The sequence below is a fragment of the Tenrec ecaudatus genome, chromosome 1 (assembly GCF_050624435.1).
Source record: "Tenrec ecaudatus isolate mTenEca1 chromosome 1, mTenEca1.hap1, whole genome shotgun sequence".
Taxonomy (NCBI): domain Eukaryota; kingdom Metazoa; phylum Chordata; class Mammalia; order Afrosoricida; family Tenrecidae; genus Tenrec; species Tenrec ecaudatus.
Genome location: NC_134530.1, coordinates 4,368,106 through 4,385,141, shown reverse-complemented (window position 1 = coordinate 4,385,141; position 17,036 = coordinate 4,368,106). Strand labels below are relative to the sequence as shown.

Below are 17,036 nucleotides of genomic sequence, written 5' to 3'. Positions count from 1 at the left end.
CTCTCACTCTGAGAAAAACCTTTCTAGCCAGGGACTGAAAGCATGCTCTGAAATCACCTTTGAACTAGTCCAAGGGTGGGCATCGCCTGGCCCCTGAAATCATCGATTCCCGATAACAGCACTGGTGCCTCACCAAAGAACAGTAGTTCCAGTCACCACATAGTTGTCGTTGGGGCTCGGCGCCACTGAGTCAGTTCCCACCCATAGCGAGTCTATATACAGCAGCACGAAACACCCCCGGGTCCTGCTCCAGCCTCACCATTGCTCCTGTGCCTGAGCCCGTTGCTGCAGCCACGGTGTCCCTCCATCTCCTCATGGGCCTTCCTCTTTTCACTGCCAAGCTCGGCCCAGTCTTTCCTGGCAGCTTGTCCAAAGGACATGAGACACACTGTCACCACTGTCGCTTCTAAGGAGCCCTCTGGCTGCACTTCTTCCAAGACAGACTTCCCCCGAGGAGCCCTGTGGCATCGTGGGTTCGAGGCAGCCTGCTGCTCCCTGCAAGGTCAGTGGTTCAAAGCCCCATCCTCAGAGAGGAAGCTGAGGCTGTTCGCTCCTGTCGAGATGCACAGCCATCACGTGGGGAAAAGAGCCCAAGTTCACTGCCATCGAGCTGATGCCGACTCCTGGAGACCCCAGAGGGCAGGGTGGAACGACCCCGGTGAGTTTCCGGGACTGCGACGCTTCATGGGAGCAGAAGGCCTTGTCTTTCACCCTCAGAGTAGCAGGTGACTTTGAACTGCGGACCTTGCGGTTAGCAGCCCAATGTAGCCACCACCCCACCAGGGCTCCCTGTCACGTTAGGTGTGGGAACCAGAGGAATGGGAAGAGAGTGCCTATGGACCCATTCTTTACTCTCATATTTGATGAGGCTGGACAGGCCAGGATTCTGGGTGGAGGGGGGCCTTCACACTTGTGAGTTAGAGATGAGCCCTAATCACAGTCTCATAATTAAGACGAGCCTCCACAATATCCTCCCAGAACAATGCTACCTTACAGCTTCCTCTTACAAGCATGCAGCTCAGTGCTGTCTGGCCGGCAGCTTTGTCTATCAGAGCAGGCATATTACAGTGGCTCTCCCTGCTCAGGGGACGGTCCCTCCCCATGGCCTGCCCCCAGCACTGATGTTAGGGTACTCCTCCAATGAACTCTGGGACCTTTAGGGTTAGGGTACAGCCCACTGTGTTAAGTATGTGATTCCCTGCAATTAGAGTGGCCTGCGTGTCCTGAGAGTATATAAGCTGATGCGAGAATACAATCGCTCTCTTTCTCTGCTTGGGGCTGGTTCCTGAAGCCATGGCAGAGGTGAGCACCCCACAACATTTGCCTGTCTCTTAATTGCTTCCCTTTGGTGACACAACGGTCCCTTGGGACCACCCGGATGTGAGGCTGGATCTCACAATTAGGGGTGCGTTAATTCTATGTCAGGGAAAATTGTCGTTGGGTGCCCTGCAGTCAGTTCTGACCCATAGCACCCTTATGCACGACAGAAGGAAACCCTCCCAGCCCTGCACCCCCTCACAGCGGTTCTATTCTCCAAACCACTGTTGTGGGCCCTGCGTCCATCCATCTTGCTGAAGGCCGTCCTCTCTTCCACTGCCCCTCCACTTTCCCAAGCACGATGGCCTGCTCCAGGGACTGGCCTCTCCTGACAACCTGTCCAAAGTAGGCAAGACGGAGCCTCGCCATCCTGGCCTCTAAGGAAGGGGTGCCCGGACCGTCCTCCTTCCAAGGCAGTTCCGCTTGTCCTTTGAGCAGGTACCTTCTCAATGTCCTTCTCTGGCACCGCAGTTCACATGCTTCGATGCTTCTCCATCTGACCAAACGAAGCCGGCTGATTTTTCAGTCTATCACTTTCTATGGCCCGCGAGTGATGTAATAAATATCCGATGGCCCTTGGTGGAAAGCAAGGCTCCCCGCTCCCGAACTAGACAAACGCACAGGTAAGTGAGTAAGAAAAGCTCGCCACACGCATGACATCTCTTTCGGGGCGTCACCTATACGCGGCCAGGTGGGCGGCATCGGCTGAGAGCCGTTCGGGGCAGCGAGTCTGAGCCAGCGTGGGTGGAGAAAACCAGGCAGGGAGCCAGGAGAACACGTTGGCGCTTGGAACCAGTGTCATTGCACGCTTCCTGCAGGACTAGTGGGTGAGCGGATGCTCTACTCTGTGTGTGTTGAAGCCACGATGAAAATCGAAATTTAAAAAGGGGGGAAGAGAAGGCCCCTCCCCTAACCCCAGGCCGCCCCGGGCAGTGTAGAACCGATTTTGTTAATGCGTTCAGCTGCTTAGAAGTTAGAGGTTGAGTCCACTCTACACAGTGGAATGGCAGCCGGGCATCAGGAGCAGGTGTGTGTGTGCGTGTGCACGTGTGTGTGCACTCACGCATACACGCCATCACACGGTGCCCCCTGACAAGCTTCGGCACTGAGCCAGAAACAGAGGGACAACATCTCGGAGGGGCTCAGGCCAGCTGGCACGGCAGCTTACAAGGACACTGTTCCACCCTCTAACGCAGTGAGGATCCACTAGGGTCTTGAAAGATGCAGCTAAGAAGCAACTACTGGTCTCTTCTCATCCAGAGGAGGTAAATCCAAAGACACTTGGAAACAGCGAGTTTTCATGGCCCTCTGGTCAATGCTGACTCACAGGGTAGAGCTGCCCCTGTGGGTTTCTGAGACGGGACCTACTTACCAGGGTGGAAAGCCCCGTCTTTGTCCAGTGGAGTGGCTGGTGGTTTCGAACGGCTGACCTTGTGGTGACCAACCCCAAACATAACCACTGTGACACCAGAGCTCCCCTAATGGACTCAGGGACCGCATGACCCTGAGACCAGATGAACTAGATGGTGCCCGGCTTCCACCACCCACTGCTCTGACAAGATCATAGCAGAAGATCCCGGAGAGGGTCGGGAAAAGGGGATGAACAAAACTCATAAGAGAGACCAGGACAGAGGCTGGTCGGACCCCACCTTCCCCACCAAGACTCTGGCCCTTAGTCACCGCTCAGGTCTGGAGCCAAACACCCTTGTGCTAGACTAATCAGACATTTAAGACCCAAAGGGCAGCGTTTACCCAAGGACAGTTAGGGTCAGGCAAGCAGGAGGCGCGGAATCAGGAAACGGGAGGAGGAAGTGGGATAAGCAGTGGTCCAAGGAAGGGCAGCCATGGATGCGCTGAATCAGGAAGTGGGGGAATCGTTGGAGGGGAGATGGATGACCTGCTTTGTAAACCTTCATCTGATTCACAATAAAAAGCTGCATTTTTTTAAGGGACACATATTGTATGAATCACTGATGATGTGATTTCACTTATACAACACTGATAATCTCCAGTTAAGGTATAAAGACCCAAGTTGATTCCTGGGGGGTGTGGGGGTGGAGGGGGTAGTATAGTATCTGGCAAAGAGATGATGGCGATATACTGTGATGGGGGGTGTCCAGGGAGGGCTCCCTCTCTGTTCCACCAGCCCTTCCTGTCACTTCGGGGTGTGTTGGGCGGGAAAGTGCTCAGGTGTGGCCTGGGTGGAGCCAGAGAGAGGGAGAGGGGTGGGAGTGGAGGAGGGAGGCGGGTCCTGGGCACGCCCCACGCTGGGGCCTGGGCGGAGCTGGGGGTGTTGGTGGGGGCTGGGACCCCTGGGCCAGAGGGCCTGTGCTGGGATGGGGCAGGGGCGGGGTCTGGGCGGAGCCCGGGTGTTGGGGCGGGGTCAGCTCCAGCACTCACTGCAGGACGCAGTCTGGGATCTGCACGTGCTCCATGGGAATGAGCTGCTCCAGGTCCTCCAGGCTGTGCACGTACTGGATCTTGTTAATGAACTTCACGCTGCCGGGAGAGAGGGGAGGAGAGGCCTGAAACCCCAGAACACTTGATGCCCCAAGACCCAGAGGAGGGTCGAGGGCAAGGAGGCACTGACGATCCCGTGCCAGTGTGGCCGGGGCACCTATGTTCACACTTCCCTCCCTGCTCAGTCCCAGCTTCCTTCCCACCCCTCACCGGGTGGGTGGGGGAAGGAGACCCCAAATTTTGACGCATGAGCCTGGCGTTGTTGTGGATTGAATTGTGTTCCCTTCAGATCCTGTAGGTGTGACTAGGGCAATGTTCGAGCACTGAAAGGTTGGGAGTAAGGCCTGAGGAAGTAAGGCCTGGTTATCTGCTTCCCTAAAGGTGGCAGCCTAGGAAACCCATGGGGGCAGTTCCACCCTGCCAACTGGGCTGCCTGCCAGTCTGAATCCACCTGGTTGTGCCTGTCATTGTGTCCGGGGCTAGGTTTTCCTTTGTTGTGTGGATGTGCTAAGTGATTTTTTTTTCAGTTTACCGTGCTAAGTGATTTTGTGGTTGTTGTTTTTTTAACTAAAGGGTAGTAGGTCAAATAAGTTGGAACCTACGCTCCATGGGCCTTAGGGAAAGGTGCTTGTCTCCTTTCAGCATCTGTGGGGCACGGTCCTTGGAGAGAGCCACATGCCTTGGCATCCATCTTCCTCTGGGTCTAGGAGCTTCTCAGCGCAGGGGCCCTGGGTCCAGAGAGCCAATCCCACTCTTGGCACGTCTTTCTTGGTGGTGGTAGTTCCCTCCGATCCCAGTTAGCTTCTCTCTCCTTTTACCTCTTGAAAGATGTAAGGTCCACACCCCCAGGGAACAGCCTCCCCCACTGTCATCAGGTCAGGGCTGTGATGGGATTAACGATGTTGCAGTCTGTCCTTAATCCTCTTCCAGTCACCCCACAGGGGGCTCTTACATAACTGACAAGCCAGAGCATCATGGTCCAGCAAAGCTGACACATATTTGGGCCGGGGTGTGTGTGCACAAGTCAGTCTATGACAATGCGGTTAGGTTACCTAAGCCGAGACAGGGATCTTCCCCAGAGCAGAGAGACAGAAGCCTTCCTCTACAGCCGGTACCCTGAACTTGGACTTCCAGCTTCCTTCATAGGAGCCCTGGTGGCATACTGGTTATGCATTGGGCTGCTAATGGTAAGGTCACCAGTTCAGAACCACCAGCCACTCCCGGGGAGAAAGACAGAGCTTTCTACTCCCGGAATGAGTTATAATTTCAGAAACTCACAGGGGGCAAATTAACCCTGTCCTTCCTGCAGGATTGCTATGAGTCGGCGTCAACTCGATGGCAAGTGAGCTGAGCCTCCTAAACTCTGAGAGAATCAATGTGTCATCTTTAAAGCCACCCTTGGGTGACATGCCTGTGACAGCAGTGTTGGCCAAGGAAGACAGAACTGTCTTCATGGTGCTGTTGAGATTGGTCCCCACTGAGCTAAGGCTCTGGTTCAAAGGATGCTGAAAGCAGGGCATTCCACCGGGCTCGAGAGTCTGGTTTGCATCATCTGCAGGAAGCTGCCGACAGCCGCATTCTACTTGGATCAGCCATCAACGCCCGTGGAGGCAGCAGTCGAGACCCAAGACATGTGGCGTTGGGCACACCCGCCACACAGACCTCTTAAAAGTGCTGCCATGCAAGGACGCCACGCTGAGGACTTAGGTGCGCCTGCGCCAAGCCGTGGTGTTTACAGCGCCTCATGTGCACGTGAAAGTTGGACAATGAATAAGAAAAACCAAAGAAGGATCGATGCATCTGAATGATGGTGCAGGAGAAGAACACTGTAAGTATGGACAGAAGAACAGACACATCTGTCTGGGAAGAATGACGGCCAGACTCCTTGGAAGCGAAGGTGGTGAACCTTTGACTCCTTTACTTTGGGCATGTCACCCCAAAAAGAGCAGGAGTGAGAAACGGACATCCTATTTGATAGACGGTCAGGGGGAAAGAGGGAGCCCCGCCGAGAGGTAGTGCCTTGGTTTCTTGGTGTTTCTAGAACAGAAATAAGTGGGCGGCCTTAGAAAACACAGTTCTTTACAGTTGGAGGCTGTGAGATGCTGTCCAGTCGGTTCCGACTCATAGCGGCCCCACTGGCGTAAAACGAGGAAACACGGCCCCGTCCGGAGCCCTCCCCACATGGTTGGTATGTTTGGGCCCACGGCGGGTCTCCTTTTAGTTTCATCCGCTGCCCCTCGACTTCACCAAGCAAGACACCCTTCTCCAACGACTGCTTTCTCCCCATCACTCGCCCAAAGTATGTGAGACAAAGCCTCACCATCCATGCTGGGCTCTAAGCAGCATGATGGCTGGACATCTCCAGGACGGGTTCGTTTGTCTGGTCGCCTCTGGTACTTGCGCGTCTTCCTCCAGCCCCACGCTATTCCAATGCATCCATTCTTCTCCCGCCTTCCTTTTTTTCCCCACTGTCCAACTTTCATCTGCAGGTGTGGTTGTCAGGTGTCGACCCATCACGACCTGATGCACAACAGCAAGGGACACCGCCCTGCCCTGCATCTGCCCAGTTGCTCTTATGTTTGAGACGGTGGCTGCAGCCACAGGGTCCATCCACCCCCTGGAGGGCTGTCCTCTTTCTCCCATATGCACACGAGGGGATGGAGAAGGCCGCGGCTTGGGGCAGGCGCACCTTAGTTCTCAAAGTAACCGCCTTGCTTTCGCCCCTTGGAAGAGGTCTTCTGCAGACCTGCCCCACGCAGTGCGTCTTTTGAGCTCCCGACTGATGGTGAGTGAGCCAAGTCACAGGAAATCCGTGACAACTTCACTCTCTTCCCCATCTATCCTGACGTTGCCTATCGGCCCCGTTGCGAGGACTTTGAGTTTCTTCGCCGTTTGAGAGGCTAGGTGTCGGAATCCGGAGCAGCAGCTCTCAAGGAAGGTCCTCCTTTCTTCCCACCTTCCCTTCCTGGCTTCCTTGGCAATTTCCACGTGGCATCCACCCTCCCCCTCCCTGCTTCCTCCCCCTTGTGCCTCATCTACTTCTTAGATCTCAGTGATCAGCTTAAGACACACGATTGATCTGGAGGTGGAACTGACGCATGTAACCTAGACCAAACTCACAGCTGCTGGGCAGCTGATCCCCTCTCATAGGGACCCTGCAGGGCAGAGGGGAATTGGGCCCGTCAGCCTCTATGGGGGAGGACAGCGACCTCTTTCTCCCCCGAGTGCCTGGTGGGTTCGAACCGCTGGCCTCTCAGCTGTACCAGGGGCTCACAGCACCACCAACTTCTGCTTATTTCAGACTTATTTTTATAATAAAACCCCAATACTTACTGAAGAATGACATCGGAAGCTTAGGGGGCAGTGTGTTTGTGTTCATTGGGGGGCGGGGGGGAAACAGCTCAGAAAAGGAGGGACGCATGGCTACACAACTTGTCACACGTCATCAGAGGCCACCGCACGATCCCGGGACAAAGGGCTGAGTGAGCACCCCTTCCGCTGGCTCTCTTCTAGCTCCACCAAAGGAAGGGAAACAGGACAGGCTGTTGCGTGGATCTGGTGGCGGGGGTCAGGTTGCTGCTGCCTGTCCTGCACCCTCCTCAGACCAGCACGTCGGCGGGACAGAGGACGCTCAGAGGCCGGGGTTGGCTTTGTGTGCAGTTCCTTCTATTACCTCTGGCTTCTTTTCCCCTGGGGACCTTGGAGGACCCTCCCCCAAATCAAACACACACAACACGGGCATGATGCTGGGGCTTGGCAGGGGCCCTCTGGGGAAAAGCCATTCCAGAAGGTTCCATGGTGGGCAGATCTGATTTGTTAGCACGTTCAGACTGAGGGCAGAGCGGACCCTGGACAGCCTGAGAAGGGGTCTATAAATGGAAGTGCTCGTCACAGCATGAGGGGTCTGTGGGGGCACCCACCCCATTCATCCCGGAAATGACCATATCATCTCAGCGACCATATCGCCCTAATCCTCCAAGTCCCAGCTCACAGGGTGGGGCTCTCAGGGGGGAAGATTTCAGAGAAGGATAAGGCACATTCTTGACGTCAGCTCATTCCGGAACGCAGGAGAGTGACTCTTGAGTCATAATCCCCAGGCTTTGACACCGAGCTAGAGTCCCCGCACTTGACCTCCAGGCCTTCTGAGCCCTCACTGCCATTGCGTGCATGCCAACTCACGTGGCCCTTAGGACTGAGCAGAGCCACCCCTGTGGGTGCCGGAGGCGGCCAGTCTTTACAGGAGCAGGCAGCCGTGTGTGTGTGTGTGTGTGTGTGTGTGTGTCTCCGCCCACCTGCCGCCTCTTAAAAAAGAAAGCTCGGACCTCTCTCACTACCCTCCCCCTACCCCCACGAGTCTGTCAGGGCATCACACTGGGACCCGGGAGGCTCTGCAACTGGCATTTCAAACACCAGCGGGGCGCCTCCTATCGGCAGGTGTCAGTGGAGCTTCCAGAAGTAAGAGAGACCAGGAAGAAAGGCCTGGTGATGATCTACGTCAGCAAATCTGCCCAGGAAAACCCTCTGGCCCACAAGAGGGGATTGTAGGAGGCAGTGCTAGGAGGGTCCCCAACCCCCTACCCCCTGCCTGGAAGCAATACTAGACCTTCAGGGAGAAGCAGAAAGCGCAGGTTAATGAAAGGCAAGAGAGGGCTGAGGGACCTTGGGACAGGCGACCCTGTCCTCCTCACCTGATGAAAGGGCGGGAGATGGCCAGCACCGTGCGGATGAACCAGGAGGGGTGGACAATGATTAAGGACTTCAGGTTTTTTCGCAGCCTGTGGTGGGGAGGCAAAAAGAGAGAAGATGGCTCTTAGGGGTGAGGTCAGAGCAAGGCAGGGGCAGTGCTGGGCAGAGGGGCTGGAGAGATAGAAGCATGCACTCAGCACTCATTCATTCATTCCACAGGTGCGCCCTCTCACACCTGTCAAACCTCCCGCCCCAACCAGGGTCCGGAGAGGAGATAAAACACTGCCCCGGAGGCTCTGAGGCCAGAGGAGGGAGGGCACAGTAAGGAGGGATTTTCTCCGCCACCCCCACCCACCACGATAGAGCAGAGCAGGAGGGCTAGGTGGGCAGAGTTTTTGAGTAGCCAAGACTACATTCTCACACCTACTAGGACGACAGTGCACGGCCACTGAGTCCACTCGTCAGAGTCACCCACCGCCCTTGAATCGATTCTGATCTACAGCCACGCTACAGGACAGAGGAGTCCTGCCGGCCGAGTGGCTGCGCATTGCAAGGTCCGCTGTTCCAAACCACCAGCCACTCCTCCGGAGGAAGACGGGGGCTCTCTACTCCCGTAAAGACTGACAGCCTCGGAGACCCTCCAGGGAGGTTCTGCCTCGTCCTAGACGGTCACGATGAGTGTGTGTCGACTTGATGGCAGTGAGCGAGTGTGTCTATGGGACAAGGCAGAACTGCCTCTGGGGGTTTCTGGGGCTGTCAATCTTGATGGGAGCTGATGGCCTCAGCTTCTCTCAAGGAGTGGCTGGTGGGTTTGAACCAGTGAGCAGCTTAGTGCCACCGGGGAGCCTCTGGATTATAGTCTTTCCCAAATGATGAGCTGGCCCCTCACCCCCATCCCTGGGGCTGGGATCCTGCTTAGAAATAGTCTTCCCTTTGTTTCTTAAAAATCATGAATTCACACAATCCATCCATCCATCCATTGTGTGAAGCACATTTGTACATAGGTTGCCATCATCATTTGCAAAACATTTTCTTTTTACTTGAGCCCTTGATATCAACTCCTCATTTTACCCCCCTCCCTCATGCAATTTCCCTCCCTCATGAATCCTTGATAATTTATAAATTGGTATTTTTTCATGTCTTATACTGCTTATACCGCTGTCTCCCTTCACCCACCTTTTTGTTGTCCATCCCCCAAGGAAGGGGGGATATGTAGGTCATTGTGATCAGTTCTCCCTTTCTCCCCACACCTTTTCCTTCCCTTCCTAGTATCTCATTATTGGTCCTGAGGGGTTTATCTATCCTGGATTCCCAGTGTTTCCAGCTCTCATCTGTACCAGTGTACTGCTCTGGTTTAGCTGGATTTGTAAGGTTGAATTGGGATCACGATAATGGGGAGGGGGGAGGGAGAGGAAGCATTAAAGAACTAGAGGAAAGTTGTATGTTTCATGGGTGCTTTACTGCACCCTGACTGGCTCCTCTCTTCCTTGTGACCCTTCTGTAAGGGGATGTCCAGTTGTCTACAGATGGGCTCTAGGTCTCCACTCCGCACTGCCCCTCATTCACATCGATATGATATTTTGTTCTGGGTCTTTTTGTTCCCTTTGCGGAGGGAACTTTGGTGGCATAGTGGTTCCGTCGGGCTGCTAACTTCAAGGACAGCAGTTCAAAACCACAAGCTCCTCTGGGGGAGAAAGATGAGGCTTTCTACTCCTAGAAGGTCACTGGGCATCAACTTGATGGCCATGAATGTGTGTGTGTGTGCTTGGTTGGTTGCTTGGTTTTTCTACTCCAGGGAAGAGGTACCATCTCAGAGACCCGCAGGGGCCGTCTGCCCTCTCCTAGAGGGTCACGCTGAGTCAGAGCCCTCTCAGTGGCAGTGCGTTTGGGTTTGGAGACCATCATCTCCTCCGCAGGAGGAAGACAAGGCTTTCCGTGAATCAGAGACACATAGGGCAGTTCCATCTTGTCCTATGGGGATGCTGTGAGTTGGAATCGGCTCCGTGGGAGTAAGGAGTAGAATGGGTTCTATATCGAATAAGTTCTGAGTCGTGGGGATCAGACAGACAGACAGACAGACAGACACACACACACACACACACACACACACACACATACACACAGTCTACAATCCGAGGAAACAAGTTAAGTCATCACGACAGAGGGGGTGCTGCCTTCTAACCCCAAGAACCCAACCAAACCAAACTCCTGGTGGCCCCACGTCTGCAGAGAAGGGGGCTTCCAGGGCTGTGGAGTGTGGGAAGCCGACCGCCAGGCCTTTCTTCTGAGGCTCCTCTATTTGGGTTCTAAACGTCCACCTTCCAGTTCCGTCAGGAGCTTCAACCTCTGCCCACCATGAGCTCCTATCTCTAACCTCTAGCTCTCGTGCCATCCCCCTATCCCTCCCCCCATACTTCCCAAGTCTGGAGGATTTTCTGGGGTGCCCCTTTAGAGGGGCCCCAGCCCTGGGGACCACCTCGCCCAGGTCCCCTCTGGCCAGCCCACCTGCGGTCGATCATCTGGTAGCACTTCTTCAGCCAGCCGATGCCGGGCATCCTCCGCCGGGGCGTGGCGCCGTTCAGGTACACGATCATGTAATCCTCCGCCACAAGGAGTTCCAGGCTGCTGATGACGTACCTGTGGGGAGGCGGGTCACGGAAGACGCAGGCTCTGTGACTGAGGCTTGGGAGCCTGCTGGGGCTGCCCACTTTGGTCAGATGTGCTCCTGTTCTGGTGCTGTAGTCGGTCCGGGCACGCTCAGTAGGAGTGGCTGTGGGGGTCCCCAGCCCACCCCAAGTTCCAATCCATGGACATAGTTCTGATGGTCAGGTGGTGGAGGTTGATGGTGCTGTTAGGGGTGCCATGTCCCCAGGAGAACCGCCCCCTGGGCTTCCCAGGCTGTGCCATGTAAGGCAGCAGCCAGGAAACCAAAGGACCAGCAGCAAGGGGCCCTTCTGCAGCATGAGGCTGCTTCCAGGTGATAAAGAGCAAAGACGTCACTAAGGTACACCTGACCCAAGCCTTGGTACCTTCAATCACCTCATTTGCATGCGAGAACGGGACAGTGACTAGGGAAGAATGAAGAAGAATCCATGCCTTTGAAGGTGCTGGATTAGGCATCTTGAAAGAACCACCGGTCTGGCTCGGAAAAAGCACAGCTGAGCGCTCCCTAGAAGCCAGGCTGGTGACTTCATGTCAGCAGGAGGGACCAGTCCCCGGGAAAGGACATCGCGCTTGGTGAAATAGAGGATCAGCAAAGAAAAGGAAGACCCTCAACACGAGGGACGCACTCAGGGCCTCGGGCAGTGGGCTCCAACTTAACCATGACGGGAAGGACGACGCAGGTCCAGGACAGAGCTCCAAAAAACATGCTGTCGGAGCGCTGGTTGCTCTGAGTTGGTGCTAGGGAATCATAGCGCCCCGTTAGCAAGCTAACGCTTAACTGTTGTGCCACCAGGGCACCTGCGCCCTGCAGTCTTAGCAACAGGAGCGCACTGCCCTGGGCGCTCGCTGTGGGCGCTGCACACCCCGCTGCAGCAGTAGCTCAAGCACAGAACAACTGGGAGGGCGGTGCAGGGCAAGGCGGTGTTTCTTCTGCGGTACACAGGCCACTGCGGGGCCCGAAGGGACTCGATGGCACCTGAGGACAGTCGCACCGCGCAGGCCTATAGGCCACCTCATCTCCCCTTGATGACCGTGACTCAGGGTAACAGAAGCTGGGGGGTGGGGGTGGGGGAGTCAGAGCCCTGGGGAGCCCGGGAGGCAGCAGGAAATGGGATGAAGGAGTCCCTGGTGTCGCCAGGGATGCAGCGCTGGACGACCAGCCAAAATATGATTCGCTCCGCCCCACCCCCACCCCCAGGGCCCACAATCGATTTCCGACAGGTCGCAGCCTGGACCACCCACAGGGCAGAGCTCTCCTCTGTTCACACTGGGGGGGGGGGTCTCCAGGGTTCGGGATCGCCGGGATGACCACAGTCAGACAACGTTTGCGCCCTGCTCTCGGTCTCTGCGGGGCGCTGCCCCTCCCTAGCCCACCCGCACGGGCCTCTGCTTGCAGTTCGGTCCGGCCCCCGCAGGGCTTTGGAAAGCGGGTCCTGCCTCACGTGGCTTTGACGTCAAGGCCCTCCCCACGTGGCTCTGGCAGCCTGGCCCCGCCCCCGCCCCCGCCCCGCCCCCAGGAGCGCCTGACTCACAGGAAGAGGTTCTCCATGATGTAGTGGTAGTCCGGGGCGCTGCTGTCTGGGAGGAAGCAGGCCGCAAAGACGATGATGGCGTTGAGGCCTTCACCGTAGTACCCTGGGGGGAGGTGGGGGGGGCAGCGTTGAACACCCCAGCAGCCACGGCAGAGCGCTGGACAATCTCCCAGCTGCCCACAGCACCCTCCCCCCTCACCTCCTCATCTGCAGCCCTGTCCCAACTATCAGGGCAGACAGACCTGCGATCCAGCTCATCGCTGCTCTCCACCCCCACCCCACCGCTCATCCTGCGAGGGCGGCGGAAGGTCAGAGACCCAGGTTCCAAGAGCCCCCCACCCCCACCCCCGGCAGGCAGGCGCTCACCTCCGTGGGTCACCACCTTCATGTAAGGCCGGATCATGTGCAGGTCGATGCGGTGCTCCTGCTCGCCGATGATGACCGTCCGCCACAGGCGGCCGTTGGCCGCAGCGCCGTCCTCCGTGGCGCCGTCCCCGAACAGATCGGCGCTGTCCCCCGGCATGTTCTTGGCAGTGGCCACGGGGGTGTCATCTGGTAGCAAGCGGAGGGGCTGGAGCTCTTGGGTGGTGTTGTGGGGGGACCCCCCAGATCTCCTTGCAAACTCCCCACCCAGCCTTCCTGCCCTCTCTCTGCACCCCTAGCTTCAAAAACACCCAACAAAACAAACCCCCTGCTCCTGTGGATTTTGACTCATAACTACTGCACGACGGAGTAGAACTGCCCCCTAGAATCTCAGAGGCTGCCGGTCCTTATTGTAGAAGACTCGCTCCCCTATGGATCAGCTGGTGGATTTGAACCACCAACCTTACAGTCAGCAGCTCAACACCTAACCATCATGCCACCAGGGCTCCTTCCTTCAGCTGCCTAGCCCTCTAGCCTGTGAACTTTTGCCCCTGTGTGCTCTCCACCCCACTGTCCTGGCTTGCTAATCTCCCTCCAAACGCCACTTCCTTCAGGAAGCCCTCCTGGACACCCCCTCTACAGGCCTCCCAGAGATGGGGACTTCTGGCTGTGGGGTGAGCCCTGTGTGTGTCTTACCCTCCGTGGAGCTGGGCCAGCCTAGAGGCAGGATGGAATCTAGCCTGGGCCCCAGGTGAGAGCCAGGGTCTTCTGGATACCACCTGCCAAGCTTGCCCATGCTGATCTTACATCATTCTCTCGTACCCAGCCCTAAAGCCTTCCCTCCTGCTATCCCTCCCTTCTGTCCCAGAGGGTCCTTTCCAATGTCTCCACCTTCTTTCTTGAACCCCCTCCAAAGGAGCAACACCCCACCCCCCAGTTCTTCTAATCAGGGTCTCCCCTTGGACGCTGAGAATGTGAGGGCCAGACCTTCTCTGGGGTGGAGCCATCCTGGGCACAGTAGGGTGCAGAACATCCCTGGCCTCCACCCACTTAATGCCAGTAGCATTCTCCCTCCCTCCAAGTCATGGCAACCACACATGTCCCCAGACATGGCCGTGTGTCCTGGGATCAGGATCACCCCGGGTGAGGACCCCACTGCACCCTCTCATCCACATCTTATTTTGTCGCTGCGCCGATTTCAGCTTTGTCTCATTGTATAGCGTCACTCTTCCTAATTCCAGGTGTGAGTAAGTCCACCAACCCACCGCAGGGTCTGCCCTGAGTTGGTGTCATTATGAGTTGAAATCCCCCTGATGGCTATGAGTTTGAGTTTATGTTCCCTCCGCCCCTTGTGGGCGGAGCATCCTAGCCACGCCCACTCCACCATAGGGCTGAGCGCTGGGGGGAGGGCTCACCCCAGCCCCGCCCCTCAGCCCCTCCCCGCTCCCATTGGTTAAAACGGAGCCACTCCCCGCCCACCCTGTCGGGCTCCGGGAGCGTGGGAATCGAGACTCTCAGGCCAGCAAACCCCCCCCCCCCGTCTCCCCCCCCCCCCGGAAGCGGAGGGTCAGCTTTCAGGGTGGCCCTGAGCAGCTGGTCAGCATGCAGACTGGTCAGGGCGAAGAGCCAGTCAGCTACACAGGAAACCATTAGCCGGGGGAGGCATGTGAGAGACCCGGAGAGCACAAAACATGGGCCAGAAAAACAATTCCCATCCCCAGAGCCCTGACGATGAAAGAAATCTGACAGCCTTAGAACTGGAACATAACACAAACACAGTGGGGGCGGGGGGCGGTCTGGGGACGGGGACGGGGTGGCCCTCAGTTCCCAGTGGATGGCGGGCCCCTGGTGGTTGTTGCCCTTGACAGAATTGGATTTTTGTGATCCCATAGGGTTTTCAGGGGCTGATTTTGTAGGTAGTGGATCAACCCCCCCCCCCAAAAAAGCAAACTTACTGCTATTGAGTCCATGGCTATTCATATAGGGCAGGGTAGAATTGCCTCTGTTAGTTTCCTAGACTAACTCATTATGGGAGTACAAAGCCTCCTCTTTCTCGCATGGAGCAGCTGCTGGTTTCAAACTGCTGACCTTGCCCAAAGCATAATCACTATGCAACCAGGACTCCTGGGGAAGTGGATCACTAGGCCTTTATTCCAAGTCCTTCTTAGTCTGGAAGCTCTGCTGGAAGCAGCTCACCATCACTGCACCTTGGCAGCCTCCGAGGACAGGTGGGAGGTGGGACCCGGGACACCCCCCTCAGTTACTCCCCCAACCCCCCAGCCAGCCATGCCCCCTCACCTTCCCATTCCAACTCGTTGCCGTTCCCCAGGAATTCCAGCGAGTCCGTCTCGTCAGGTGTCTCGATGTCATCCACGTTGATATCCAGGTCATCGGGCGTGTCCAGGAAGTCGTCCGACAGCAAAGAGCCCTCGCTCTGGTCCAGGGAGATGTTGATCTCCGGAGCCACGAGCGTCTTTCTTTTACGGTGCGCCCCGTTGAAGTTCAGAGTGTTTGGGGGAGCTGTGGAGGAAGAGGAGAATTTGTGGGCCAGCGGCGGGGTGGGGGCTCGCGTTTTCTTTTGTCCCCTTCCCTTTGCTAACCAGTCCATTTGGACTTGGGGTGCCCGTGTGTGAGAGAGTGGAACTGCGCCCCGTATGGGTCTTGGCTGTCATCTTTACCGAGGAGATTAGAGAAGGTTGGGTCACGTCTAGAGAGCGTGATCATCGTTATTTCTTGCGTTACATTAAGGTTTGATGTGGGCAAACCCAAACCTGGCAACTTTCGAGGGGCGCACATGCAGGGACAAGGCGTGGGAACTTACAAGCAGCGTCTCCAGTGGGGCCGCCCTGAGAGTCCATCCCGGTCTCTTCCGGGAGAGGTCTGTGCACAGAGCGAGCGTCGACAACCACCAGGCGCCACAAGTCCACAGCAGGAGCATGGAGTGAAGTGGGCAGGTCCGGTGTCCCCACAAGACAAAGAACAGCAACACAATGCTTGAGCCTTGAGGATCCTCTCCCTGAGCACTAGTACCAAACGCTTTGCCTTCGAGGCAATACTGACCCTGTAGGACACGGTAGAACCGCGCCTGGGGGTTCCAGCGGCTGCGCCTCTTTATGAGAGTAAAAAGCCTTCTCTGTCTGTGGATGAGCAGCTGGTGGTTTCAAACCACCGACCTTGCAGTTCACAGCCTAACTCGAAACCACTATGCCACAACTGGTTAGCACAGAAAGTCATAAAAAATTAGGGGGTGGGCATGGGAAGGAGGCAGGATCTCAGTTACTATTCCAGGAGGCTGCAAGATGTTCGTGCAGAGATAGAATGAAGAGATCATGGAATTTTTCTATGAGCTCTTTAAAGCCCCCTCATCGTTCATCAAGCTACGTTCTACATCCTCATTTGCAGAGCAGCGTCAGGTCTTAAATGCTTAGAACAGACCCCCAAAAATGCTTAGAATGGTCATTGAAAGATCACCTAAGTGATCTTTCTTTGACTGGATCAAAAGAGGAAGGAAGGAACCAAACACTCGGAGAATTAACGAGTCTATGGGAAAGTCTACACCAAGTATGGCCTTTGCTACCCTGAGACCAGCAGAAGTAGATGGTGCCCGGCTTCCATAAACCACCATTCTGATCAGGATCACAGCAGATAAACTCTGATACCGTGGGAGAGAGATACAGAACAGGACTTCGAATTCTCAAAATACAAAAACAAAGCCATAAAGCCAGACTTAGTGGGCCAGTGGGGACTAGAGGAACCCCCAAGAATCTCCCACTAAGTCCCTCTTCATACTTGGGGCCCAAACTAACCCCTGAGGTCTCCTAGTTGCTAAATAAGTCATCACCTCTGTCTCCAAATAATCATCACCACCCATTAATCTGTGCTCCTTTGGAGAGAAAAAAAAGAAAAAGAAGAAGCCAACAATGATTTTCAAAGGAAGGTGGGGGTGGAAAGGGCTTAGGGAGACTAGATGGAAGGAAACAGGACAACCAGAATTGAGACCATGAGGATGCTCAC

At 56.0% G+C, this 17,036-nt stretch overlaps 1 protein-coding gene across 7 annotated transcripts in view; it reads right to left on the bottom strand.

Annotated features, from left to right (window-relative positions):
* The window catches only part of ATCAY (ATCAY kinesin light chain interacting caytaxin), a 45,170-nt gene that overhangs the window by 7,054 nt on the left and 21,080 nt on the right, over window positions 1-17,036 (bottom strand). For 4 of the 7 annotated variants that reach the window (XM_075545067.1, XM_075545068.1, XM_075545069.1 and 1 more), the window contains exons 3-10: window positions 15,844-15,902; window positions 15,321-15,542; window positions 13,026-13,211; window positions 12,660-12,762; window positions 10,969-11,100; window positions 8,466-8,552; window positions 3,718-3,816; window positions 260-495 (exon numbers count right to left, since the gene is read on the bottom strand). In XM_075545067.1, the coding sequence (XP_075401182.1) occupies window positions 260-495; window positions 3,718-3,816; window positions 8,466-8,552; window positions 10,969-11,100; window positions 12,660-12,762; window positions 13,026-13,211; window positions 15,321-15,542; window positions 15,844-15,902 (1,124 nt within the window). The remainder of the gene's footprint in view (window positions 1-259; window positions 496-3,717; window positions 3,817-8,465; window positions 8,553-10,968; window positions 11,101-12,659; window positions 12,763-13,025; window positions 13,212-15,320; window positions 15,543-15,843; window positions 15,903-17,036) is intronic. The other 3 variants (XM_075545071.1, XM_075545072.1, XM_075545070.1) reach the window with 1 other exon arrangement.